The 27387-nt window shown below is 45.3% G+C and overlaps 2 protein-coding genes across 3 annotated transcripts; one reads left to right on the top strand and one right to left on the bottom strand.

Moving 5' to 3' along the window:
- Positions 1-217: 217 nt before the first annotated feature.
- Positions 218-26432, top strand: UGT1A1 (UDP glucuronosyltransferase 1 family, polypeptide A1). Of its 2 annotated transcripts, none has more exons than XM_006935678.4 (5): positions 218-1161; positions 21020-21151; positions 21996-22083; positions 22372-22591; positions 25013-26432. In XM_006935678.4, exons 1-5 carry the CDS (start codon positions 298-300, stop codon positions 25308-25310), a joined length of 1602 nt encoding a protein of 533 aa, XP_006935740.1. In that variant the 5' UTR covers positions 218-297; the 3' UTR covers positions 25311-26432.
- On the bottom strand, positions 5991-7051 carry DNAJB3 (DnaJ heat shock protein family (Hsp40) member B3). Its single transcript, XM_011285622.4, has one exon. The coding sequence runs from the start codon at positions 6967-6969 to the stop codon at positions 6247-6249; it is 723 nt and encodes a 240-aa protein (XP_011283924.1). The 5' UTR covers positions 6970-7051; the 3' UTR covers positions 5991-6246.
- Positions 26433-27387: the final 955 nt, after the last annotated feature.

A 27387-nucleotide genomic window follows, 5' to 3' on the forward strand; every position in this document is an offset into this window, starting at 1 on the left:
TCTGAGAATTGGATAAAAAGCAAGAGAGTGAGTTAGAATGATCCTTGGAGAGAGCAGCGAAGGCAGGTGAGTTTTCCCTACGTACCGGGAATTGATCTCTCCCTCTGTGCAAGCAGAAGGGTGGGGCCAGTGATGAAAGACCGGGATAGATTTAGTTTGTAATGATTAACGTAAGGAAGGCACGCTGCCTGCCAGTTACTTGCCCTTCTGAGTGACTCAATAAGATAAAGATGATGGAAATAAATGCAGGAGACACAGCCTGATTGGAAAAGTCAGCTGCTTTGAGCTTCTACGGACATGGCTGCAGGATTCCTGGTTCCCCTGCCGGTGCTCACGGGGCTGTTGCTGTTCCTGTGTGTCGGGCCCCGGGCTGAAGGTGGGAAGGTGCTGGTCTTGCCCACGGATGGCAGCCACTGGCTCAGCATGAAGAAGGCCCTGCAGGAGCTCCATGCCAGAGGCCACGAAATAGTGGTCGTTTCGCCAGAGGTGAATCTGCATATCAAAAAAGAGGACTTTTTCACCCTGAGGACCTACGCCATTTCGTACACCCAGGAGGAATTTAATGACTTCTTTCTGGGCCACTCTTATCTGGTTTTTGAAAAAGGACATTTTCTAAAGATGTTTTTGAAAATCATGGAAAATTTGAAAACTGCTTCTTTCATTTTTCAAAGGTCTTGCAAGGAGCTGATGCACAACAAGGAGCTGATCGGGCACCTGAACTCTAGTTCCTTTGATGTGGTTTTAACAGATCCTGTTTACCCCTGTGGGGCAGTCCTGGCTAAGTACCTGTCACTGCCTGCCGTGTTTTTTTTGCGCTCTGTTCCATGCGACTTAGATTTTGAGGGCACGCAGTGCCCAAACCCTTCCTCATATATTCCTAGGCTATTAACAATGAATTCAGACCACATGACGTTCCTGCAAAGGGTCAAGAACATGCTCTACCCTCTGTCCCTGAAGTACATTTGCCACATTGCTTTCACTCCTTACGCAAGCCTCGCCTCTGAGCTCCTGCAGAGAGAGGTGTCGGTGGTGGATGTTTTCAGCTCTGCATCCATGTGGCTGTTCAGAGGAGATTTTGTACTGGACTACCCCAGGCCAGTGATGCCCAACATGGTCTTCATCGGGGGCATAAACTGTGCCAACAGGAAGCCATTATCACAGGTCTGTATGGGTGCCTACAATGTTCCAAGTGGAACACATGTTTTTTTTTTTTTTTTTTTTCTTAATTTACTTCCAGGTGTTTATTTATCTACCAGTCTTTCTAAAGATGTCTATCTCTCGTTCTCCTGACAGTTTGGTAAGATGAATGTTGAAGTGACTCCACTAATGCAGGAAAGGTTTGCCAGGGTCACTGAGAAAAATGAGAGGCAGGGGTGAGCGTCTGTGATAAGATTGGCAAGTGCTGCTTTGAGTCAACCAAGACTGTCTTCCAGGCGGGCGCCGTCTTCATAGTTGTGCAATTTTCTCCAGCTGTGTAGGAGCAGAGACACCGAGTTGTGGGCTGATCCATCAGGAGGTTTTGCTTGTGGGTGTTTGCTCATCCTGGAGGACAGAGGAACTATCACACTGTGTTTGTTGACACGGTCGTTTTTAGTGGCTTCGTCTTGGAAGGGTCTAAAGTGTGATCATAGGAGACCTAAACACCAAAAGGGAGCAGGAGTGTCTGAGAGCTTGAGTAAATGAAGGGGAAGTGAGACGATGCAGAAGAGAGAAGGTGGGGTCTCTGTGACCCGAGAAAGTAACCGAGTTCAAGTTTTCAGAGAGGGAGCTGTGCTGACAAGTTTCCCGACCAGGTGTTGATATCTGGTATATAACTCAGGGCTAGCAGAATTGCATGGCAGGTTGGTTGAATGGCTTGGGATGCTGAAGTCATCAAAGGCTGGTCAGAGGGACAAAGGAAGAGATAAAACTAGGAGCCTATAAACCCAGTGAAGCGGAGGACGGTGATGAAAAGAATGGAGTCTAAAAGGGGAAAGGGTTGTTGGGAGGGCTGACCGCATCACCAGGCCCACCCTCCCAGCCCAGGTTTCCATGGTAGAAATTATTGCTTTACTAATACTTTTAGAAGCATCTGACATTAATCCTGGATATTTGGGTTTAATTGAAATAGGACTCATGGGAGCTATTTTATTTCTTAATCCACTGAGTTAGCCATCTTTTTTCCCCCATTTATGCCATATTCACTTACTTTATATTAACTTCCATGACTTTAGATCTTTTATAGTTTTTGCATTCTTACTTCTGTATCTCTTTTTATTTATGTACATATTATTGCACAGGACTCTAATGCCATTTCTCTTTTTGCTTCAGACCACAAGCGAGCTACACTATCTGGCTTTTTCCTTTGTGCAATGGATTTATTCACTTAAAAATATATATATTAGGCTTTTAAAAATTGAAAAATAGGAAGGCATTTAAAAAGTAACTGGTGCTCTTTTCTTTTAGTGTTGCTATGTAAATATATCCTCTGGACTTAACTGCACTGGTTCAAATTCTCACTCCCGTTTTTCTAGCTGAACGGGCAGGTGGGCAGGTGACCCAACTATTCTGGCCTGACTATTGTCACAATGAGCATACAATAAATATTATCTATTATCATTATTTAAAAAGTGCCCAGCAGGACAAGGTATGTCATCTGGAGACCGTTAGATGTATGTGCCAATTTATTTGGTATGCGAAAGATCATTTACACTGAAATTCTCAAGTATTATTTATACGTGCTAGGCACACCATTATCACTTTTGTTCCACTAAATTCTTTTTTACTTTGAGATTTTGTCTCCCTTACTTTGGTTTACCCTTAGATGTGACTTCTTTCGGTACTTGATGGAAATTTTCTCCAAATATGAAAGATCAAAGTCTAAGTCTTTCATATTTTTGCTCCTTTTCTTTCTTAAGATTTCTGATGGGTGGAGTTCTTTTATTGGTTTTCTCAGAGAAATAATTTTTGGAATTGCTTATTCTTTTTACTATTTTTATTTTCTATTTCATTAATTCCAGTTTTCTTTTTATTAGTGATTGTCATTCTTGTATCTTTTGGTTTATTTTATAGTTATAGTTATTTTTCTAATTTTCCTTTGGTAAGCATTAAGTTCCTGTTAGAGTTTTCTTAATAATGAAACACTGAAGGTCATAAAACTTTTCCTGTGTTTCCTAGGTTTTTGCATAAATTGCTCATATATTTTTCCTTTTTGTTTTTGGTAACTCAATGGTTTGGATTTTCTCTTTAAGCTCATGGCTATCTTCAAAGCTGTTTCTTTATTCCCATATAGTTAAGGTTTATATTAGCTATATTTCTCTTATTTTTCTAATCATTTTATATTTTAATCAGAGAATGTTTAAAAAATTTTAGTAGGCATGTTTAAAAAAAGGCATGAAGAGGGTTAAAACTAATTTTGATATATTTTATTCAATCAAATATATCTAAAACATTATACCTTCAACATATACTCAACATAAAATTATTAATGAGATATTTCACATTATTTTTTAAAAAGTTTATTTATGTTGGGAGAGAGCATGCGTGTGCTTGAGAGAGCATGAGTGCATGAGCGGGGGAGGGGCAGAGAGAGAGGGAGAGAGAGAGTCCTAAGCAGGCTCTGTGCTGCCAGCATGGGGCCCAAAGTGGGGCTTAATCTCACTAATGGTGAGATCATGACCTGAGCCAAAATCAAGAGTTGGATGCTTAACCAACTGAGCCACCCAAGTGCTCTGAGATATTTTACATTCTTTTGCTTTCGTACTAAATCTTCAAAATCTGGTATGTATTTTACACTTACAGCATATTTCAATTTGGACTGGCTGCATTTCAAATGCTTGGTAGTCACGTGTAGCTAGTGGCTTCTATGATCGGTAACTTATTATTAACATTTGTAAATGTTCCATAGATACACCTAAAAATGTATATTTAAGTTTTTTCTATTTAAAAAACCGTGACATCCCCAATTCTGAAAATGGTGTCTTAAACTACTTCCTTATTTAACTGGGGTTGCTCTGTGGGAAAGTGCTAGTGAGTCCATGGAGAGTCCACTGCAGGGTCTTTGAGATGGTCATCTTTTGCACCAAAGGAAATGCCATTTTCTCCACTCTGAAAGCCCACTCAAGCCTTTCCATAAAAGAGGAATATTGATATGCAGGACTGTGATTCTGGGGCCAAGACATTTTTTAAAAGAGATTTTCAATTTGGAAAATTCTTCAAATAAAATGGTTTCTTTTTCTGTAAAAGGCAACTTTCCACTTAGCAGCACTAATTCAGATATATCAAAACTGGATGCTGTTCGCCCTCAACTGTTATAACTAGCCACCATTCTACTTTGTCTTCACGAATTTGGCCACTCCAGGCATCTCATAGAAATGGAAGCATACACTATTTGCCTTTTTCGTAACTGACTTACTTCACTTAGCCTAATGTCCTCAAGGTTCATGCATATTGTAGCATTAGGTCAGAATATCCTTACTTTTTAAGGCTATAATAGTCCATCGTATGGATACACATTTTGCTTTTATATTCATCCATTGACTCATCCATTGTAGGTTGCTTCCACTAGAGCTGTTGAGATCCATGACTTCTGAGTGACCCCAGTATGCCATCCAACTGAAGACTTTCCTGAGTAGTTGTTAACCCTTAATTAGCATAACCACCATGAAAGTGTGCACTTTCCTATCACTTCAAAACTCCTGACATCCCTTCTCCCCCTGCTCCTCCTCCCCTCCCCACCAACAACGATGAATATCTTCACTGGTGAGTCCCCTTGCCTGGCAGGCAAATGAACTCATTTTTTTAAAAGCTCTGGCAGTCTTCTTTATTATAATACTTCTTGTACAATTAGTGGCTAAGAAGCACTACCCAGGATACCTCAGTGACCACTTGACGTGGTTTTAACAGACTGTGTGCCCTTGTGGGATAGTAATGGCTGAATCCTATGTTCCTGCTAGGTCTTGTATGCACACCATTCTATGGGGATTGGGCTTAACTCAACTTCACATGTTCTTAATTAAGTGTGCTCAGGCCACATGAGCTTCCTGTAAAGAACTACAAATAATGCTGCACTTTTAGTCTATCCAGTTCGGTTGCCTTTTTGTTCCCATGTCTTACGCACACTTTTCCTCAGACACAACCAAAGGGGATGAATGGCACATTTTGTGATGGGCTATCCCAAGGTAGCCATGCCCAAAACAGTTTTCACGACAGGGATAAACCGTGGCAACAGAAATGTATTCTCTCCAATATGCATATGCTGCCTCACCCAATCAGTATCCCAGGCTCTCCAATATTCCTGGCTTTTGTCAACCTATTTTAAAATAGATACATTCTGCACATGGCAATGGGATAGTTTTGTGTAGTTTTATGGAAATACTTTCCACATTTCCATAAATCACAGTTGTAGAACCAAGCTGGGTACAGGCTAGTAATCCTATTTGTGTTGGGTTTTGAGTAATCACTACCACTGGTTTACTGCTTACGTGACCTGAACAGCATCCTAAGGATGTTGTTAACTAATCATGTAACCGTGAAGAATTCACTGAAGCATTTTGCTCAAGCCTTTGGAGGGAACATGTTCCTGCTAACACTGATGTCAGTCCATGAAACTCATTTTAGACTTCCGACCTCCAGATCTTTAAGAGAATAAATGTGCCTTGTTTTAAGCCACCAAATTTGTGGTAATTTGTTCCAATAGCCATTGGAACCGAATACACCACTTTGTCAGGTTAACCTGTTTTTTAAAAAGGCTACACTTAATACTATATTTAACCGGAAAACTCTTACTAGTCACTGGCATTTATGTGGGACTAAAAAGCATCTTTAAGCCAGAAGGATTAATATACTCACATCCTTTACTACCATGTGTTGAAAAATTGGAAGAAAAACGAGTTATCTTGGCAACGTTAACTTCAGAGCAAACTACCTGGCTCACATTTCAAACAAAATGGAAAGGCAAGGTTCAAGGTGCTGTAAACATTTTGTCCCAATACTACCAAATAATCAGCATCTGCCTCGGGATTATGTTTAATAAATAGCAAAGTGCATACAGGTATTTACAACAAGTTCTAAAGACAAATGGAGGTCTAACTCGTATGGTCCCAATAATAACAACAAATAGGCATCGGCATGAACTGTTTATAAATTCTCAAGTACAGTTGTTCTGAAAGTAGAGTGCACTTGCAATCTTCAAAAAAAAAAAAAAAAAAAAAAAAAAAAAGTCCTGCTGCTCCTCACAATGTTTTTTGAATTCAACTTGGACTGGAATTATTTGGCGTCAATGTGTAGCAACTGCTCTCTGCCGTTTATGACCAGGGACTTTAACTCTCCGTCTTCTTCCACCTCCACCCTTTCTTGGCCATTCTCAATGATTCTCTTGGTGGTGATTTTTTTGCCATTGACTATTTCGGTGGAAGTCGACATGGATTTGAAGTTGCCGGTCCCACCACTACCATAAGACATGGCGAAGGAAGAAAGGCCTCCATTCCCCAGGGAACCAAAGGAGCTAAATCCTGTATCAAAAGAAGAAACACCACCCCCAAATGCTGGAAATCCACTGAAAGCGGTGAAGAAGGGCGCGGTCCCCCTGCTTCTGCTTCTCTGGGAGCTCCTCCGACCGCCCATAAGGTTCCCCACCGGGTCTCCAAAGAAGTCAAAGGAAAATGGGTCCCGGCCACCGAAGAACTCCCTGAAGACCTCGGCCGGGTCGCGGAAGGTGAAGACGTGCTCGAAGGGGTCGCGGAAAGGCCCACCGCCCCCGCCGCAGTCCTCCACTCCGGCCTCGCCGTAGCGGTCGTAGACGTCCCTCTTCGTGGCGTCTGACAACACCTCGTAGGCCTGGGCCACCTGCTTGAACCGCCTCTCCGCCTCCTCCTTGTTCTCGGGGTTTTTGTCCGGGTGCCACTTGAGCGCCAGCTTGCGGTACGCCTTCTTGATGGCCTCGGACGAGGCCTGGCGGGGCACGCCCAGCACCTCGTAGTAGTCCACCATGGTGGACGGCGCGGCACGGCCCGCGGGCCACGGGCACGACGAGGGGACGCGGGCCCGAGTGCCCCGCGACGCCAGGCAGCAGGGAAGGGGAGCCCTTGTGACGTAGCCCGCGCCTCATTGGCCGAGGCCGCATCCCAGAATGCAGCGCCGGGGGGCGGGACCTGCCGCGCTTCCGATGAGGCTCTCTGTGGCGTGGTTCGCTCGGGCGCGGAAGCCCCGCCTACCGAGGCCCCGCCCACCACCTGGCCCCACCCACCCGCCTTCCGGCTGGGGCCGGTGACCTACAAATCCCGCTGGAAAAAGAGGAAGTTAGCGGGTGGAAGTGGGGGCCCACGTTCTGGCGGTGGGGCAGAGCGGTATTTTTAAAGCAGGCTTTCTGTCAGACACCCCCCCCCCCACCCTTGCCCAGTGGGCGTAGACTGATGGCGGTGCGTTTAGTCTGACCTTGTGCTGAAGGTCACCCACATCGTTTGTCCAGGACAGCAGTTCTCCTGTGTTTTGGCCCCAGGACCCTTTTGCTTTAGTTTATATAGGTTGTAACAATCAATACTAACACCGTTAGAAATTAAGGCACTAAAAAAACCCTCAATAGTCAATTTAATAGCAATAAAACCATTACACGCTAAGATAAATCGTATTTCTATGGGAAAACAACTTTTTCAAAACAAATCAATTACTGAAGAAGGGCATCATGTTACATTTTTTGTATCTCTCTGGTTTAAAAGAAGAGAACTGGATTCTTCTGCTTCTGCAGGCAATCTATTGCTACTACAGGTGATGTGGCCAGAGAGAGACTCCACTGTACATAAAAGAGATCATGTGAGTGAAAAAGCCAGATAGTATTATGGAAATAGTTTCGACTTTGCAAAATTCCCCTAAAAAATTCTTGGGTGTTCCTTTGGGGCTTTGGCCCACAGTTTGAGAACTCCTGGTCTAGTATATCAAAACTAGTAAAATTTGCTGGCAATAGGGACACCTGGGTGGCTCAGTCAGTTGGAAGTGTGACTTCACCTCAGGTCGTATCTTAAGGTTTGTGACTTTGAGCCCCGCATGGGGCTCTATGCTAACAGCTTGGAGCCTGGAGCCTGCTTCAGATTCTGTGTCTCCCTCTCTAACACTCCCCGGCTTGCACTCTGTTTCTGTCTGTCTATCTCTCTCAATAATAAACATTAAAAAAAAGTTGCTGCTGTGTTTACAGTGCTGGTCAACTTGGGTGCAGTAATTATTTCCACTAAAACTGCTCTACCTTGACTGTGATTTTCTTTTTGGCATTTTTGGACCTCTGACTTCTCTCTATTTTCTCCTTATTCTCTGACACTGTATTTTTTGCTTTTTTTTAAAAAAAAAATTTTTTTTTTCAACGTTTATTTATTTTTGGGACAGAGAGAGACAGAGCATGAACGGGGGAGGAACAGAGAGAGAGGGAGACACAGAATCGGAAACAGGCTCCAGGCTCTGAGCCATCAGCCCAGAGCCTGACGTGGGGCTCGAACTCACGGACCGTGAGATCGTGACCTGGCTGAAGTCGGACGCTTAACCGACTGCGCCACCCAGGCGCCCCTGTATTTTTTGCTTTAATAAATGGTAAGTCAGCACCAATAAAGGTCACTAAGCTCCAATAGGAAAATGATTAACCAATGAACTCTGTAATATTTCATCATAAAGGGTAGTAGACCCAATAAGGCACACTCTGTCACCAGAACAAACTGCTGACTTTAGGTCACTTTGAGGGACCGAATACAATCCTATAATCGTGGATTTGACATTTTATAATCAAGGAATAAACAGTATTAGGAAGCAGATTTGGAGTAGAGTCTAGGGTGAACCAAGCAATGTGGGAAAAGCATGATTGGGAAAGGTCAAGTGCTCCAGAATGACTGCAGGGAAAGGGGCAGAGGGAGGGGTCTAGTGAAAGGGCTGGAGAGGAGGAATGAGCTTGGACAGGTGAGCTCGAGGTCCATTCCAGTGAATTCTGAGGGCAAGCCCAAAGACTCTGAATTTTATTCTGGGTCCTAGGAGATTGTTGACTAAGGTTTCAGGGATGGTGGTGGGATAGGGCAGTGCAGGGGGCAGCTGATGGAGGGTAGACGGGGGTTGGGAGCCTTGGGGTCTGAGGCCCTGATACAGGACTATGGCATCTCTGAGACAGTGGATCCAGCAGTTGCTTGCATGGATATGGGGCCTTGAGCAAAGGAGAAGGGAAGAAGGGAAGACACCTCTGTACAAAAAACATTTACTGAGTATTTACTGCCTGCAAAACCACCTGAGTGAACGATTCCAAAGCCGAAACCCTGCTTGTAAGGGTAGAGTCATGGCCCCAAACCATGCAGGTGCAACAGAGGTCTCAAAAAGTTCTGAGGCTTTGAATGATGCAGGGAAAGTCATAAAATCATCACAGTGGTGACTGTGTGGGTTTACAGCCCTTTTGCTCTGGGCAATCTACAGATGAACTCTTATGACACTGAGAGTTCAGAAGAATGATTGCCCTTAATGTTTAAATTGGATTGTGAATCAGAATGGCAGATAGGGGTACACCCAAGGAGCCAAAACATTGCTACCTCTTTGCTACCCACCCGGAATCTTAGTCCTGGAGAATGGAAAGTGCTTGGGGTGGGGTGGGTGTGGGTGGGGAGCTTTGGAGCTCCCATGTGTAGGAGTGCACCTATGTACAAGTAAGTACCAGACTGGATGTCTGTGGAGGAAGGATGGTGGGAAGGGAAATCTTGAGTACCTATTCTGTGCACCAGAATGAGAGAGACCCTGTGAATATGCCCCACAGGACATCAAAACTTTAAAGTTAGCATTTTCTCCATGACCTTCTAACAGGTCCCTGAATATGGGTGGCCAGTGACGTCCATGGTCAAAATGCCAGGGTCTGTGCTCTCATCCTCGGATTGTAGAGTACAGCAGTGATCTCCAAAAGAAAGGGCAAGGTGATCAGTTCTGTCTGCACTTGGATTTGCCATTTCTTAGAGAGGGGCATTTTTAAAAAAATGTTTATTTTATTTTTGAGAGAGAGCCAGCGAGCAAGTGGGGGGGGGGCAGAGAGAGAGAAAGGGAGACAGAGGATCCCAATTGGGCTCTGCATTGGCAGCCGAGAGCCCGATGTGGAGCTTGAACTCATAAATTGTGAGATCATTGAGCTGAAGTCCAACGCTCAACTAACTGAACCATCCAAGTGCCCCAGGGAGGGGCATTTCTATTTGCGACTCCCATACTTGCTCTCTGACCCTTCACTTGATCTTTTGGGGCTCCAGCTAGTGCTGGGTGTTGCTGTGGGAGCACATTCTGCTTGATCCCCAAATCCTGCCCTCTGCCTTCTCTCCATTTATTTCAATTGAGTCATGACCTTGGGAATCACAGCTTTACTTCTGACTCCTAGTTGGCTGTAAATTTTGAACCCGGCTGTAAGATCTGGGAACTGCTAGAAGCCATGGGGAGCTGTAGGTAAGAGCCGGGTCTCTACGCTCTGACGCTTGGGGCCCAGATCTCAGTCTGCCGCTTAGTAAATTCAGGACTCTGGCAAATCACCTTGTCTCTCTGAGCCTCAGTGTCTTCCTTTGTAAAATGGGAATAATAGTACCTGCTTTAAGGGGATACTTCTGGGGATTACATAAGATGTGTTGTAAAGTGCTAAACACCACATTTGGCACCTAGTGCGTGCTCAGTAAATATACATTCTTACTGTTTCTGTCCACCTTTCCCCTTTGCTTCAATGGGGTCATCAGAATTTCTCAGAGTATCTGCTTTCCTTGGGCCTTGGGGCTGTGTGACAAGCACGGTTTCACTTACTTTTGCTCACTTACCGATCTTCGTTTCTGACTCACGGAGTGCTCTCTCACTGCCTCTCTGAGGGAACGCGGATCTGCCCTGGAAAGGCCTTCTGTGTGTGGCACACTCAGGTGGCTTTCCCTTCCCGCCATTCACTAGCCAGCGGCCTTCGTGTCCTTCCTGGCGTGCCTCTCGTGCATCTGCTGCTCACCTGTTTGCGTCGTCAGTCTGTCCCTTCCGGTGGAACCGGAGTTCTGGGGAGGTGGGGGACTCATCCGGACTCATCTCTGCTGGTACCCCAGACCCAGCCCCGGGCCCAGGGCGGTGCACGCTGGACTCAGTAGGTATTTTGCTGGGTGAATGAATCAAAAAATGAGGCAGTGATTGGGCAGAGAGCCCTGAGTCACCTGTGGGGAACGTTCTTCAAGGTTACCACGGGCCCAAAGTGGGCTTGCCGTGTCTCGTTCTTTCCTTTCCATTTTATTTTTTTAATGCTTATTTATTTTTGAGAGAGAGAGAGAAGGGGGAGAGGGGCAGAGAAAGAGAGAGAGAGAGGGACAGAGAATCCCAAGTGGGCTCCGAGCTGTCAGCACAGAGCCCGACGCGGGGCTCGAACTCACAAACTGAGAGATCATGACCTGAGCTGAAGTCGGACGCTCAACCGACGGAGCCACCCAGCTACCCCGTGTTCTTTCCTTTCTAAAAAGACATATTCTGCTTTCTATTTCATTCCTGAAAAGGAAGTCTAATTTGTCACCCCATAGCCTTTTTCTCCCTCTCTGGTGACGCTCTCTTGGTCCGTGGAAATACTCATCTAATCCATTCAAAGGTGCTGGTGCTGCATTCCCTTCTCTGGCCCCTCAAGAACGGGACCTGAGTGGTTGGAAAAGAGTTCCAGCCAGTCAAACGGTTGTTGTCTAATGAGAAACCTAGTACGCTTGTCCTGATCAGCACCCGGTGATGCAGGGAAGTGTTGAATCACCGTATTGTACACCTGAACTGAACTGAACTGAAATTGCACTGTAGGTTTGCTAACTGGAATGAAAATAAGAACTTGAAAGTAAATAAATACAAAATAAAAATACTTGGGGGGTGGGGAAAGAGACCTAGAAAAGCTCTTAGCCCTCGTTAGTTGCACGATCTTTAGCTGACTGACAGCGACAGTCATGTGATAAAATCAAACATTAACTTTGAGTGTAGATTGGTTCTTGCGACACATAAGTAGAGGAGGGCAAACTTTTGGCAGGTGAGAGGCTCGGTAGCCGATACAGGAGAACCATGGCAGCGAGGTCCCGGGGGCCACGTCCGCTTGTGCTGAGCCTGCTGCTGTGTGCCCTGAATCCCCTTCTGTCCCAGGGCGGGAAGCTGTTGTTGGTCCCAATGGATGGCAGCCACTGGCTGAGCTTGTTCGGGGTCATCCAGCGGCTGCACCAGCGGGGACACGACGTAGTGGTCGTAGCTCCTGAGGCCTCCGTGTACATTAAAGAAGGAGCGTTTTACACCTTGAAGAGCTACCCCGTCCCATTCCGGAGGGAGGACGTGGAAGCGTCTTTTACTGGTCTCGGGCTCGGGGTTTTTGAGAAGAAGCCTTTCCTGCAGCGTGTGGTCGCGACGTACAAGAGGGTCAAGAAGGACTCTGCTCTGCTTTTGTCTGCCTGCTCCCACTTACTGTACAACGAGGAGCTGATGGCCTCCCTGGCGGAAAGCGGCTTCGATGCCATGTTGACAGACCCTTTCCTTCCTTGTGGCCCCATCGTGGCCCTGCGCCTGGCGCTGCCTGTCGTGTTCTTCTTGAACTCGCTGCCCTGCGGCCTAGATTTTCAAGGTACCCGCTGCCCCAGCCCACCATCCTATGTGCCCAGGGTTCTGTCCCTTAACTCAGATCACATGACTTTCCTACAGCGGGTGAAGAACATGCTCATTCTTGGGTCAGAGGGCTTCCTGTGCAATGTGGTTTATTCCCCATATGCGTCACTTGCTTCGGAAGTCCTTCAGAAAGATGTGACTGTCCAGGACCTTATGGGCTCCGCATCGGTCTGGCTTTTCAGAAGTGACTTTGTAAAGGATTACTCCAGGCCCATCATGCCCAACATGGTTTTTATCGGTGGGATCAACTGTGCCGGCAAAAACCCACTGTCCCAGGTGTGTATTTGAGGGGGAGCTTTACAAGCCTGTCTCCTTGCAAGTACTTTGGATGGATGAACTTGCCCCTGACAAACGCTGAATGAGCACGCTGAGGTAGTGTCACATGCCCTCTTTCGTTAGTCTCTGCTGTACAAATCTCTCCGGCCTGGGGTCGTAATTTGTACCTGTCTCGGGAATCATCTTCTGGGTTATTTCTTTGTATGGGACACTTTAAGAAAGCATACTTTGGGCTCCAGCGGAGAGTAATCAATTAGACGCAACAAAGGTTAATTGCCGTAAGCACAGAGCAGTGAGTTCAGGGATCCTTGCAGAGCACAAAAATCTGCACATGCACCTTCCTGCCCTTGACTGGGTTAGACACCCAAGGTTCAAGACTGCTAGAATAATTCTTTGGCATCTATGGACCATGGGGGCACAAGTTGCCTTTATGTTTCTGGTGTTGAAGCTCCAGTTACTCGACAGTCTGCTAGGAAGCCGGGTCCTGCAGTCCCCTGTCTTCTAATGAGTAAACATGAGACAGTCCGATCCTGGCATCTGGCAGAAAGGTCCTGAGTCTCATCCTCTGCAATGCTGCTAAGTTAATTTTTTTCCCATAGAGATTTGAGGGATGCAAAAACATAGCATTCACAATCTTCTTCCCGCATCTCAATGGAGGTGATAGAGAATAGCAGGAGAGTCTCTGTCAGTTGGGAGGTTGGGAAGGATTCTCCAAGAAGGTCACATTTCAGTGGGCATTTGTTCATTTATTTCACAAGTATTGGTTGAGGATCCATTGGTAACCTAGGCACTTTGCAGATTCTGAGTCTGGCTTCTACTAAAGGGACTCTGCTCACCCTCAGACAGCACTGAATCTTATTTCCTGGGTGACTCCATTGTGATTCACATTTTAAACGATCATGTTAATGTCACGGCAAGGAGAAACTCTAGACAGCAGAAAGAACCCTGCGGGAGAATTCCAGTGCTGTGTGGATGCCTCCACTCCGTTGCCGCATGACCAGATCACCTCTGTGAGGCTCTGATTCCTCCCCCATAATGTGAAGCGACATCTGGTGACTCCTACCAATAAGATTCTGATACCCCAACAGACCAGCAGGCCTGTTGGAGAAGTATGTGCCTGACGAGGTTATCTGCTTAAGAAAGGAGATGGTGTTGAGTTTTTAGAAAGCAAAACGACAAAACCTCATGTTAATAGAAAACCAGTCATAATTCTCTTTCATATATAGGAAAAGGTGAAATATTACCAAACCAGTGGGCACATCATAGATCAAAGGAAAGAGAGCTAGTCAGCATGGCCAAGTTAAGAGTGAAATTAAAGAGAGATATTTTTGGCATCATTATATAGGATCCAAGTGAAAATGATTGTTTGACATTTACTTTGAAATTTAACACTTTGGAGATGTGCATGCATAATAGAAACTCCATTTGAAATAGAAGGGTTTGTTTATAAACCTGCATGGAATGTCCCCCGTTACACTGGCCTTCTTTCTACTCCTGGGACATTCCAAAATCTTTCCCGGTTCAGGACCCTTGAACTTGACGGTCTGTCCTTCTGGGATGCTGTGCCTGAGTTTGTGAGGTGGCTGTCTTTTTATTTTTCAGATGAGCTGCGATATCACTTCCTCAGGGAGTCCTTCTCTCCAAGATAGCGTCCTGTGCTATTTCCTTCATAGCCCATTAAATACCGCAGTCATTTCATTTAGATAATTGTTTATTGACCATCTCTTCCATACATGTGGGTGCGGGGACTACTTCTGCCCGTCACTGCATCCTTAACGCTTGGCAAAAGGTCTGCCCGTGATTGGTGTAAATATCAGCGTAAATATCAGAGTCTAATAGGCGCTTACCAAATGTTTGTTAAAGGAATGAATGAAAACCAACAAAGGGCGTGAACTGAGGACTAGTCACCAGATAGGCAGTGATCTCCACCAGTTTTCTGGACTCCTACAATTACATACAAATATAGGTACCTGTAGGTAAGTTTTTGTTCTTCGTTTTACGAATAAGGTAACAATATATCCCCACTGCTCACCTATCAGTATGTCCTGAATGTCGTTTTGGTTCTAAATATTATATCTAGTTTTTAAAACCGTTCCATGTTTCCTGGTATCTATGGGCCGCAGGTCATTCTGTTTGTCACCTAATATATATTAGCAAGGAAATTTATACTCCAGAGACTTGCTCTTCCTGGTGCTACTTCAAATATTACCTTAACCAAAGATCAAGTCGTTTGTAGTTTTCTTCATATTTTTCTGTTCCTTTCTGGGTCAGATTTTCTTAAATATTTTACCTTTTTTTTTTGGTCATTACTGTGAATGTGATAGTTTTTCCATTTCTGCCTGTAGCTGGTTATCTACTCACTATTCAGCCAACTCAAATAAAATTCAGCCCCATATAAAAATAAAAATTCAGCCAACTCAAAATATTGATTCTGTCATTTAAAAAACCAGTAGGCTGGCTTTCATCAATAAAGAAAATGTGATTTCTTCTGTTGTAAATTCCATGCCAACTATTGGTCTTATTTAAAAAAATTTTTTTTTAATGTTTATTTATTTTTGAGAGAGAGAGAGACAGAGTGTGAGAGGGAGAGGGGCAGAGAGAGAAGGAGGCAGAATCCAAAGCAGGCTCCAGGCTCTGAGCTGTCAGCATGGAGCCCAATGTGGGGCTTGAATCCACAAACCATGAGATCATGGCCTGAGCTGAAGTCAGACGTTCAACCGACTGAGCCATCCAGGCGCCCCTCAAATATTGGTCTTATTGAATTCACTAGAATCTTTCAAAATAATTGAATAATGTTGGCAATCACGAGGATTCTTGCTCCTGATTGTAATGAAGATTGATTTTCTTTTTTTTCTTTTAAGGTTTATTTATTTTGAGAGAGAGTGAGGGACCAAGAATGCAAGCAGGATAGGGTCAGAGAGAGAGGCGAGAGAGAGAGAATTCCAAGTAGGCTCCACACTATCAGCGTGGAGCCTGATGTGGGGCTCGAACCCATGAATTGTGAGCTCATGACTTGAGCCGAAACCAAGAGTCAGACACTTAACCGACTGAGTCACCCAGGTGCCCCCTGAAGATTGATTTTCATTTCATCATTTTGTATTATGTTTGCCATTGTTCTTTGGCAAATAGGCTTTATTTATTTAAATGATTTTCTTCTTTAGGATGTTTAACAGGAGTGGCTACAGAATTTTATCAACTGTCTTTCTCAGTATCATAGTTTTTAGCATCATTTATTGATATGTGTATATATATATATGTATATATATATGTTTTAAAGTTTATTTATCTTGAGAGAGAGAGAAAGAGAGGCAGAGGAGGGAGGGGTAGAGAGAGATAGAATCTCAAGCAGGCTCTGCACTGTCAGCCCAGAGCCTGATGCAGGACTCAATGTCACGAACCATGAGATCATGATGAGATCATGACCTGAGCCGAAATCAAGAGTCAAGACTCATCCGACTGAGTCACCCAGGCGCCCCTCCATATATTTTTTCCCCTGTAAATTTCTCTAAGTGGTGAGTTGTGTTGACTGAGTGTTAGTTGCTGCCTTGTTTGGTGCAAACAAGCCTCAGTGTGAGAATGTCTTTGTAAACTGTACCTGGCAGAAGCCCTCTTTGTCCTACTTAATATTTTTAATTTGAAATTCCACTTTTTTGATATTAATATCACCGCTCCTGCACTATCTTGCTATTTCCCTAGTGTCTTTTTGGCACCCCTTTGTCTTCAAGCTTTCTTTTTTTTTCTTTTTAAATAACATGGAGCTGATATTTTTAGCCTGGTTGAGAGAATTTTGCCAGTTTGCAGTTCATTTAAAAATTGATAGATTGGATTCTAACTTTCCCAACTTACTTTATTTTTATTTTACGTGGTCATTTTTCCTTTTCCTGATTTTTGCTGGTTTGTCAAGTTGCTATTCATTTTCTTTTTTCCCTTTTGTTTATTTTTTATTTTAGAGAGAGAGAGAGAGGGAGTGCAAGTGGGGGAGAGGGGCAGAGGGAGAGGAGGGGAAGAGAAAATCCCAAGCAGGCTCCATGCTCAGTGCAGAGCCCGATGTAGGGCTTGATCTCACAACCCTGAGATCATGAGCTGAACCAGAATCAAGAGTTGGACGCTCAACCAACTGAGCCACCCAGGCACCCCACATCCCCTTTGTTAATTAAAGAATCTTACTCCATGCTCCCATTCCTTTAGCAGAGATCGTGCTGGTCCCAATGCTCTTGGTCAAAGTCCTGATCTTCAAGAATAAAGATGCAATATTTAGTTGATAAGGAGAGTCCATAGGGACTCTGGGAAGTCCCTACTCCATAGGGAAAGCACACCTGGCATCAGACATGTGTGGGATGCCTGATGGACAAAAGATAGGAGAACAGCATTGAGAGCAAAGGAATGAAGCTCAGGAATTCCAAGATATCGCTCCCCGCTCAGAGTGAGAGACCATCATTGCGGACAGCAGCGATTCAGAGATGATATCCACCCAGACATGTTGGGTCTGAGGAAAACACCCAAAGAGAAGGTGGGTGAGAACAGAGACTTAGAGGTGGAGAGAAGAGAGAGTGGTGAGCAAGGAAGCTTGTGGTCTTGGTCAGTGGCTCTGCATGCGTCGTGATAAAGCCACTGGTTTCCAACATGCCAAATGTTTACCAAGGGTTTTGAGAAACAGGAACCACTTGGGAAGAGAAAATCTAATAAAGGCCCGGAACTCCAAATACTAAACTCTCAGCAGAAGCTAGGATCTCTGTTAAAGACTTCAATGAGGTGGGCAGGTGTTTTCACTTCAGAGGTGGCCTCGTGCATTTTGGAAGGGGCTAAGAGGTGGAGGAATCGAGGATTATCTTCAGTTAACACACCGCCTCACTCTTTGACCATACCAGAGTCTGTGGAGTTAGGGCCAGGTTCATGGGAAGTTTTGCCAGTAGGGTGTGGACCTCACCATTATTAAATCCCAGAAGAGCTTGCCGAGAGTGGACGTTGCCCATGACAACACCAGCTCTGCAGTTTGCCCTTCCGAGATCTGTAGATGAACTTCTGTGACATTTAAACTTTAGTCTTGCTATTTAACTTTGGGTGTTTACGGACCTGTGGATTCCTTTTTACGGTAATCACACCTGGCTGGGTGCTGAGTGGGTGTGGAGGAGTGTGCAAGGAGGTGAAACCAGATATGGCCCTTTGTAGACATAGTTAGAGGAAGAATGGGTTTCATGCAGGAGGGAAGGTCCTGGGAAGTGAGGTAAGCCATGTACCTTCACTCAGGAGAAAGAGCTCAAAAGGTCCTTGGAGAGAAGCCATCTTTCCCCAGGAAAGAAGGATGTAGTGCATCCTGGGGAGGAAGGACTTCAGAAAAGCCATCCTTAGGAGGTCTTTGCCACAAACCAAAAATGCAGCATGGCAGTGGGGAGGATGATGCTGGCCTCCCCAACCTTTCAGATGAGCCCCATGGAGAAGGCCCAGGACACAGCCACTAGGAGCTAGAAACCTTGAAGAGAGCTGCTGGGATGGGATGGGGGTGAGGACCAGGCAGGAGGCTCACCCCTGAGGAGATGTTGGGGCTTTTCTGGCCATGCTCTGAACCAAATTTGAAAAAAAGTCCCTTAAAATCATGCGTGCTGAGGCCTGTCAGAAGTCTTCTACGTGTCACTCCGGGGTGGCCAGTGTTCTGGTCTGTCCGGGACTGAAAGTGTCATATCCCAGGAAACCCCTCAGTTCTGGGCAAACCCTACCGCATCACACAGTCTCAATATCCGTGGCATTCTTGGGAGACATAGAAAACCATTTGGGAGATTCTAAGGGAGTTAATTAGATCATTGATAACCTACAGTTGGGGGAAAATTGCCATACTCATACCTTGCTCTGTTTCCTCTATGTGGGATTGCCATGCTGTGTGTGTGTGCGTGTGTGTGTGTGTGTGCCTGTGCACATGCATGTGTGCATGCCTGAGTGTGTATGTACTTTGCCTGATGACCAAGTACTCTGGAGTTGGCTTTGAAGTTTGGGGTCAGATCAGACTGAGCTGTGATTATCGCTGAGGGTTGAGTCTGGGGGCTTCCTTACTCTCTTCCGGGGGTCACAGCCACCACTCATGACTCAATGCAGCTAATACTGCTATTCTGATTGGATTAATTTTTGGTTGCTACGTCTCAGAGCTTTTGTTTGACATCCGTCTCTAAAGTCGATTCCTTATTACTTCAGGGGTAGGGCCTCGATAGGTCATAATCTGTGATCTGCACTTACTAGTGGGGTCCCCACCATCACTGTCTCTCACTCTTATACACACAGACACTTCTAAGATCCCATCCCCCTGCTTCATCCACGGGAACCACAGATCGTTCATCTTCCAGTAGTTGTCAGGTTCATTATTCACTAGAAAACCACTCGCAGTTCAAATACACCAAAACTCACTCCATTAAAAAAAGTTGCTCCTCGAAAAAGAAGATGATTTCGTCGCAATAGAGCAGTATCCGCAATGGGAAAGGCTGACTTAGACCCTGCCGTTTTCTAATGACGTGGCCTTGCTCGCAAGGCCTAGGTGGAGGGCTTGTCACACAGCCCCTCTCTGCTCTTCATTCCTTGTTCCTTGGGTCATCTGGTCCAGAAGTTTCTTCAGAAACAAGCCCCACTGCTTTGTCTTGAGCTTTGCCCTAACAGCCAAGGCTGCAATGCCCGATGGCGGTCACGGTTGGAGGAGTGGAGCCGCCTTGCAGCTGGAATCTTCCTTGGATGGCGGCGAAGGATATACTGCTCGAAGGAATCAGGACACGGAAGCATCTCTGGAACGGGACATGAACACTCCAGGGGGGGTCATGTGCTGGGTGGGTTGAGACTCACTGCCTGTTTATCCTTCCCCCCTGGTGGCTTGGGTACTCAGGGTTTTCTCACATGCCCCTGACCTTCTCTGAACTCCACCGAGGGGGCTCAGATCCTGATGCACACTTAGCAAGGTTTTCTCTTCCGCTTTTGTATCTTTCACACTTAGGGAGATTTTCTGCTCTCGACAGCACTTTATGAAACCAGCAAAGAGAGATTCAGGTGTCTTTCTGTATGTTCTTGCTAAGGCAGGAAAGTTGACTTCCATTCTTCAGAAAGCTCTTCTGGGGCGCCTGGGTGGCGCAGTCGGTTAAGCGTCCGACTTCAGCCAGGTCACGATCTCGCGGTCCGTGAGTTCGAGCCCCGCGTCGGGCTCTGGGCTGATGGCTCAGAGCCTGGAGCCTGTTTCAGATTCTGTGTCTCCCTCTCTCTCTGCCCCTCGCCCGTTCATGCTCTGTCTCTCTCTGTCCCAAAAGTAAATAAACGTTGAAAAAAAAGAAAAGAAAAAAAAAAAAAAAAAAAAAAAGAAAGCTCTTCTCCAGGAAAGGTGGGGAAATGCCAGGTTGACTGGTTAAATTTCAGCACTGAGTTGACATGAATATGATCCCCAATCACCCCCGTGTATTGGCTGTGGGAAAGCAAGAATTGTTAAAGGTTGTCTTGGCTATTTGAGGGTTTTCCTTAATTGTGAGCCTCATCCTCGACACTATTTGCGGCTTCGTGCCTTGACTCATTTGTTCTTTCAACATAAAAGGAATATTCCAGAAGCCTTGGAAAGTAATATACATCTTTACTGTGGATTTTCGTAAAGGGGCTGTGCAGGAGTTTTAGAGTCTGCAGAAAGCTTTCTGAAATTCTCTTTGGGCAGCTTTCCTCTCTCCCAATGTCTCCCTTCACCAATCTGCTAAACGGTTCTCTCCCCTCTCTGTGACACTCATCCACCTTTCCTCCCTCCTTTCACACTGCCTGCTGCTCTCTCCATCAATCCCTTTCCCGAAAGCCTGCTTTCTCCCAAGATGCTCTCAGATGCTTGAAGCCCCTGGGAAGTGGATCTGGTCTTCCCTCTGATTGCTTTTCCTTTGGGAAATTAGCACACTACCTGGATTCTGCATCTCAAAGAAGAAACCAGAAGATAGCCAGATAAGCAAGAAGCCTTCCTCCTGTGTAAGGAATAACGGGGGAAGGAAGTCTATAACATGCGCTAATATTGTGTGTCTCTAACACACACAGAGAGACACGCATGTTCTTAACATGAAGAGATCGGATTCATAGCTGAATGGATGCAGTTCCCAAAGAACGTGAGAAGAAAATTAACCGTAAATTTCTCTTCTGGTTCTAGGAATTTGAAGCCTATGTTAATGCTTCTGGAGAACATGGAATTGTGGTTTTCTCTTTGGGCTCCATGGTCTCAGCGATTCCCAAGGAGAAAGCTATGGAAATTGCTGATGCTTTGGGCAAAATACCTCAGACAGTAAGAACATGCCATACGATTCTGTACCTTCTGTATCTGTATCTTCACAAGAGTTGGAACCCCAGACTTCTAGTATCGGAGTTAATCCTATCAGTTGGACTTTAGGCTTGGGGTTCCCTGCGACTTCCTGATTACTAATCCAAAGGTCTTTTTACCATGTCACTCTCCACTGTTCTGTTAAACCGCGGTCTGCTTTCCTTGGAGGTCTCATTTTCTCTAAGAAAGTCAACAGCGTATTAAGGAGAATTTATTTTATCGACAAAATGAACAGGACAGTGTTTCTTCATGTTACATAAGGAGTATTTCTAAAATTTTTTTTTTCAACGTTTATTTATTTTTGGGACAGAGAGAGACAGAGCATGAACAGGGGAGGGTCAGAGAGAGGGAGACACAGAATCTGAAACAGGCTCCAGGCTCTGAGCCATCAGCCCAGAGCCTGACGCGGGGCTCAAACTCGCGGACCGCGAGATCGTGACCTGGCTGAGGTCGGATGCTCAACCGACTGTGCCACCCAGGCGCCCCCATAAGGAGTATTTCTACAAAAAAAGCTGCTGGTCAGGACACAGGATTCATTTCTTATATTGCTGCGCCTATAATTCTACACCCACTCGTTTTATTAAGCAAACTTTCCCCTGAAGTGCAGAAATGTGCAAAAGTCATAAATGTACAGCTTGGTGGATTTGCACAAATTCGCAGCTTGTTACCAGTCCCCAGGAGCCTTCCCAGTTGCTACACCTCCCTCCCCTGCCAAGGTTATGTTCATTCAGTGGACTCTACATTCTAGCTACTGTGGCAGATGTTTTGGAATCATTGTGTTTTAAAACTCTGTTCCTGTCTCTGCAAGGTCCTGTGGCGGTATACTGGCACTCCACCACCAAATCTTGCGAAGAACACAATACTTGTCAAGTGGCTTCCCCAAAATGATCTGCTTGGTATGTGAGCAGGCTCTGGCGTATAGGTCAAACCCAAGTGCAATTATGAAAGTGGCTTGCGTGTGGCTGTTCTGAAGGATTATTTAGCTGGAACATATCATGGCCAACGTATTCCACGTTGCTTTTTACCTCGTGGGGTATCTCACCCCACGTTTTCCTCTGCAGACTTCTGCAAAAGCCACACGTGGATGGCACTGAGTCCTTAGCATGCTTGCAGAGCATAGATGGTGTCAGACCGTGCAACTCGGTGACCTGACTGCTGGCATCCTTCCCTGTTTTGCTTCTCAGGTCACCCGAAGGCTCGTGCCTTCATCACACATTCTGGCTCCCATGGCATATACGAGGGGATATGCAATGGCGTTCCCATGGTGATGCTGCCCTTATTTGGTGATCAGATGGACAACGCGAAGCGCATGGAGACCCGGGGGGCTGGATTGACCTTGAACGTCCTGGAAATGACTTCTGAAGATTTAGCAAATGGCCTAAAAGCTGTCATCAATGACAAAAGGTAAGAGAAAATGTACAGAGGAATACTACTTGTATCTTGGCCATCTCATTCACAATAAATATTCAAATGTGAAAACAAATACATAAAAACCTAATTAATAAGTAAGATGACTTTGGGATTATTATTATGCATTTCATTAAAGGATGCTTTAATTCCTAGAGAACTTCTCATAGAAATGATTTTAAAGAGTTTTTTTTTTAATTTTTTAAGTTTATTTATTTATTTTGAGAGAGAGAGAGAGAGAGGAAGGGAGGGAGAGCATGAGTGGGGGAGGGGTAGAGAGAGAGAATCCCAAGCAGGCTGTCAGTGCAGAGCATGATGTGGGGCTTGATCTCACAAACTTAGAGCTCATGATCTGAGCTGAGATCAAGATCAAGAATCAGACGTTTAACTGAGCCATCCAGCTGCCCCAAAACTGATTTTAAGTATTATTTCCCTTGGTAGGCTTAAAACTTCAATTTGTTAAAAAATATTGTCACAAGTAGATGTCTACTCTACGAGATTCTACAAAGAGAGAAATATTCCGTAATGAACCTAGTGTCCATAAGATAAAAACAAAGAGCTTAGAAGCATAGTTCTCCCTAGCACTGAAACCCGTGAGAAATTTTGTTCATGGGGATTTATAAAAGGGGGGGGGGTGTCATGTGATATCCCAAAGGCTTGTGATAAAGCAAAGGTGAGTTTATTCAAATACGGCTCTGAAAGAATTCAAGAGGCAAAAGCCATCAGATCAAATGGTCTTTGTGTGGAATTTATTGTATTGATGTCAAGTTCACTAGCAACAGCTTGGTCAAAACCTTGTGGGAAGAAGTGATAGCCAGGGTGGACTTCGTCCAACAATTAACAGCGCGCGTGTGCATGTGCATGTATGAGTGCGTGTGCATGTGTGTGTCTCCATGAGAGTGGAGTCTTCACCCATAGTTGCTTCATCTTGAAAAAGACATCAGTTAGAAGGACAGATGTGGAAAACTGGAGTGTGTTCAGATGGGAGGAGACATTGCACAGGGTGACACAGTGAGGCTGGGCAAGGAAAAATGGGGGAGAGGTGGGGTGCCCACATGTGTGGTGCCAATGGATGGAGAAGAAAAGCCCACATAACCCAGGGGTAAATGCCCAGAGTGCCCGGTGGGTGCCATCCCTCTCTTCTGAATGGCGCCTTCCGGCTGCCCAGCTTGTTGGGGTCAGGATGTGCTGCTCACACATCGGCGCCACGGAACCCCGACTTCTCTCCACGTGCTGACAAAACTCGTTCCTGAGGTTCACATTCGTAATGCAATTTTGATCTTTTGTTCCGTGATACAGACGACTATCTGGAACCTAAAAGTGACTTGGTAAAAGTTCTCTTATTTTTTAAAAACGTTCATCAATCAGCCTGAGAGTTTAGCTAACTGCATTTGTTTGTGAGTTCTCGCTACCTAATTGTGAATCTCCCTGTTCCCAACACTCTACACGGGGACATAAAATAAAGACATCAGACGATGCAGCCAGGCCATAACAGGTGCTCAATAAATAATGAGTGAATGAAAGTTACAGAAAATCTATCTTGTTTAAGAGAAGATTTATACAAAAGAAGATGTTTAACAGGCCTTATGGTCAAATATTGTTATCACAATACAATAATGTATCCAAATAAAATGGCAGACCTGTTTAAAGGTGGCAATTATCATAATTACTCCTGAATAAAAGTGTCTTCCATTTTTCTCTTTCTTCTCCCTTTCCTTTCCTTTTTTCCTCCCCTACCTTCTCTTTCTTCTTGCAGTGCATCCACACTAAGGGTGAAACATCTAACCCAGTTTGGATGTGGATGTTCCGACTCAGCTACCAACGCTGTCTAAAATAAACAAAAACCCATTTTGTTTCCCAGGCTGCATAGACACAGCCTCATGCTACAGTTAGCACTTGGACGGTGTGATGCTTCACCAATGGAAAGTATGCCGCCACCTTGCAAGGGCACTTACAAATGGCTTTGACTTTGAGTAGATGTGATTGTTTAAAACTGTGAGAGGGAAACTGCTCATAATTTCTGACATGACCTTTTCCTTTATTTCTTTCTCTTATTATAAAGAGTCATCTAATTTCCTACAAAAATATCATGAAAAAGAAGAGAAGAAAACAGGAAGCTAGGTTCAAATAATTTAGTATTATAATTTTGGCTTCTTGTTTTCTTTCTACATTTTTTTTTTTTTTTTTAATTTCAGAGATAAAGACCAGTTAGTGTGTGTGTGTGTGTGTGTGTGTGTGTGTGTGTGTGTGTGTGTGAGATGTATGGTGTGTGTGTGTGTTCTTTTTGGCCATAATGGAAACACATTTCCTCTACCAAGTTTGTAAAATCTGGGAGCCTTCCCAACCACAGCAAGCCTAGAGGGAGGATGGTCGGTATGGTTGGTGTTCCAGAATTCACATCACTGTCTTTGTGTTTAGCTACAAGGAGAACATCATGCGCCTGTCCAGCCTGCACAAGGACCGCCCCATCGAGCCCCTGGACCTGGCTGTGTTCTGGGTAGAGTTCGTGATGAGGCACAAGGGGGCCCCGCACCTGCGCCCTGCAGCCCACGATCTCACCTGGTACCAATACCACTCTGTGGACGTGATCGGCTTCCTCCTGGCCATTGTGCTGGGCATTGTCTTCATCACGTACAAATGCTGCGCCTTCGGCTGCCGGAAGTGCTTTGGGAAAAAAGGACGAGTTAAGAAATCTCACAAGTCTAAGACACACTGAGAGGTGGGTGGGAAGTGAGGTGACCCAAAGTTGCAACCAGAGGCAACGTTAAATTTATGTTATGCTGATTCAAGAAATACTTAGCCCTAAGGGAGATACCCCCGTGGTTTTTTTTTTTAATAGAAACAATCTAGGGGCGCCTGGGTGGTTCAGTCAGTTAAGCATTTGACTCTTGATTTTGGCTCAGGTCATCGTCTCACGGTTGTGAGGTCAAGCTCTGAGTTGGGCTCTGCACTGAGCGTGGAGCCTGCTTGGGATTCTCTCTCTGCCCCTCCCCTCCCCCCCCCCTCAAAAATAAACAGATAAACAAACTTTAAAATAAAAACAATCTAACTGCTAGTCACACCTAGAGGTAGAGATACTTGAATATGTTTTCTGCCCCCTTTAGGATCTTTAATTTGGACTACGTTCATCACTTCAGATGACTTTCCAGGGGGGTTGGACAGGTGCCTCCTGCACTTCCCATTACTTTTCTTACTCAGCAAATGAGGCTTGTTTGGGGGCACAGGTTCCAGGTGGTCTTACCCCCTCTACCTGGAAGGACAGCTCTAACATCGTCGTCTGGCTTCTGTAGACTGTTGCGATCAATTCTGTCACCAGTAATGGCAGGTCCTAACTTGCATTCATGCTTCACAGATGTCACTTTGTGTATACAAAGAAGGAAACATTTGTTCCTTTAGGACATAGTGCCTTGTACTTGAAATAAATGAATGACCTAGGGACGCCTGGGTGGCTCATTCAGTTAAGCGTCTGACTCTTGATTTTGGCCCAGGTCGTGAGATCTTGCATTCGTGAGATCAGGCCCCGCATCCAGCTCTGTGCTGATAACGTGGAACCTACTTGGGATTCTCTCTCTCCCATTCTCTCTCTATCAAAATAAATAAAAATAAACTTAACAAAATAAATCATTGGCACAGGTTCTTTTGAGAACAGTGTCTGATTTCTGGCTTTAGGGAAAAGAATGATGTATAAAATTGATGAGTGGTGGGCTCAAGGGTATCATCGTGGCTTGTGTGCCAGTGGATCTGAATTTGAGGGAAGCCCAAAGCACAGTGTCTCACAAGTGTATTTTCTCTGGCGTTTTCCACAACTAAAGACATTAATAAATTCATAGAAATTCTATTTCTTAGGTGTTCTTCTCTTCATTGTTGTTGCATTTATTTGCTGTTACGCTACCTGTGCTAATTCCGCAAATAATACACCAGTATGACAGAACTTTTGGTCGTCCAATCAGGAATGTGGAGGGAGGGGTTGCACAGGGAAAACATGGCCACCAGAAGCCATGACTGACCCCGGTGGTCAGGGGAGAGGGAGCTAGTGAGCCGGGGACAGGCTCCCGGATGTGTCCGCTACACGTTTACGTTGTGTCCGTTTTCCCCACATCCTGCCTTCGTGCTTCACGTGCATTTTAAGTCACGGGTTTCTACAGATACTTATTTTCAACTTAGTTCCTGTAGAAGCAGAGGTAGGAAGCCCGGTAGAGCGACAGCACACGAGAGTGGCCGATTTCATGAATGGATTACACGGGAGTCAAATGTTATTGCCCTCCCCTGAAAAAGAAACCCAAAAAGCATTTTTATTTCAGAAAACCAAGTACAGCCCTCTTCTTTGTCCTTGATCTCATCGCTTTAGTGTCTTCTCTGGATAGTATGTGCAGGGGCATCTCACTTTTTCCATGGCTTCTGTACTCATTATATGTGCGACAAAAAAGCAGCCCCTTTCTGTACCCCTCCTGATAGCCAGGCCCTTCACAATGTGGCTTTGCAGCTCTTCCCATCGAGAGGAGGATCTATTTCCCCACCCCTCAAGCCCCGGCTGGCCTGTGACCTGCTTTGGTGGCATGTGACAGAGTGGGTGGGTACCACTTCTGGGTCTAGGCATCAGGAGGCCTTCCTGTTCCTGAAGCCCACTTGCCTACTGTAAAAACAGCCTGGGTGAGCCCTACTGTGTGACAGACATGTGTCCCAATCACGCTAGCCTCTTCAGCCAATAGCTAGCCAACTGCCAGGTGCCGGTGGGAGGCTGTCCTAGACCAGCCAGCCCTCACCCAGCCCACCAGCGGACTGCAGATGTACGA

This window comes from Felis catus, chromosome C1, assembly GCF_018350175.1.
Source record: "Felis catus isolate Fca126 chromosome C1, F.catus_Fca126_mat1.0, whole genome shotgun sequence".
NCBI classification, from domain to species: domain Eukaryota; kingdom Metazoa; phylum Chordata; class Mammalia; order Carnivora; family Felidae; genus Felis; species Felis catus.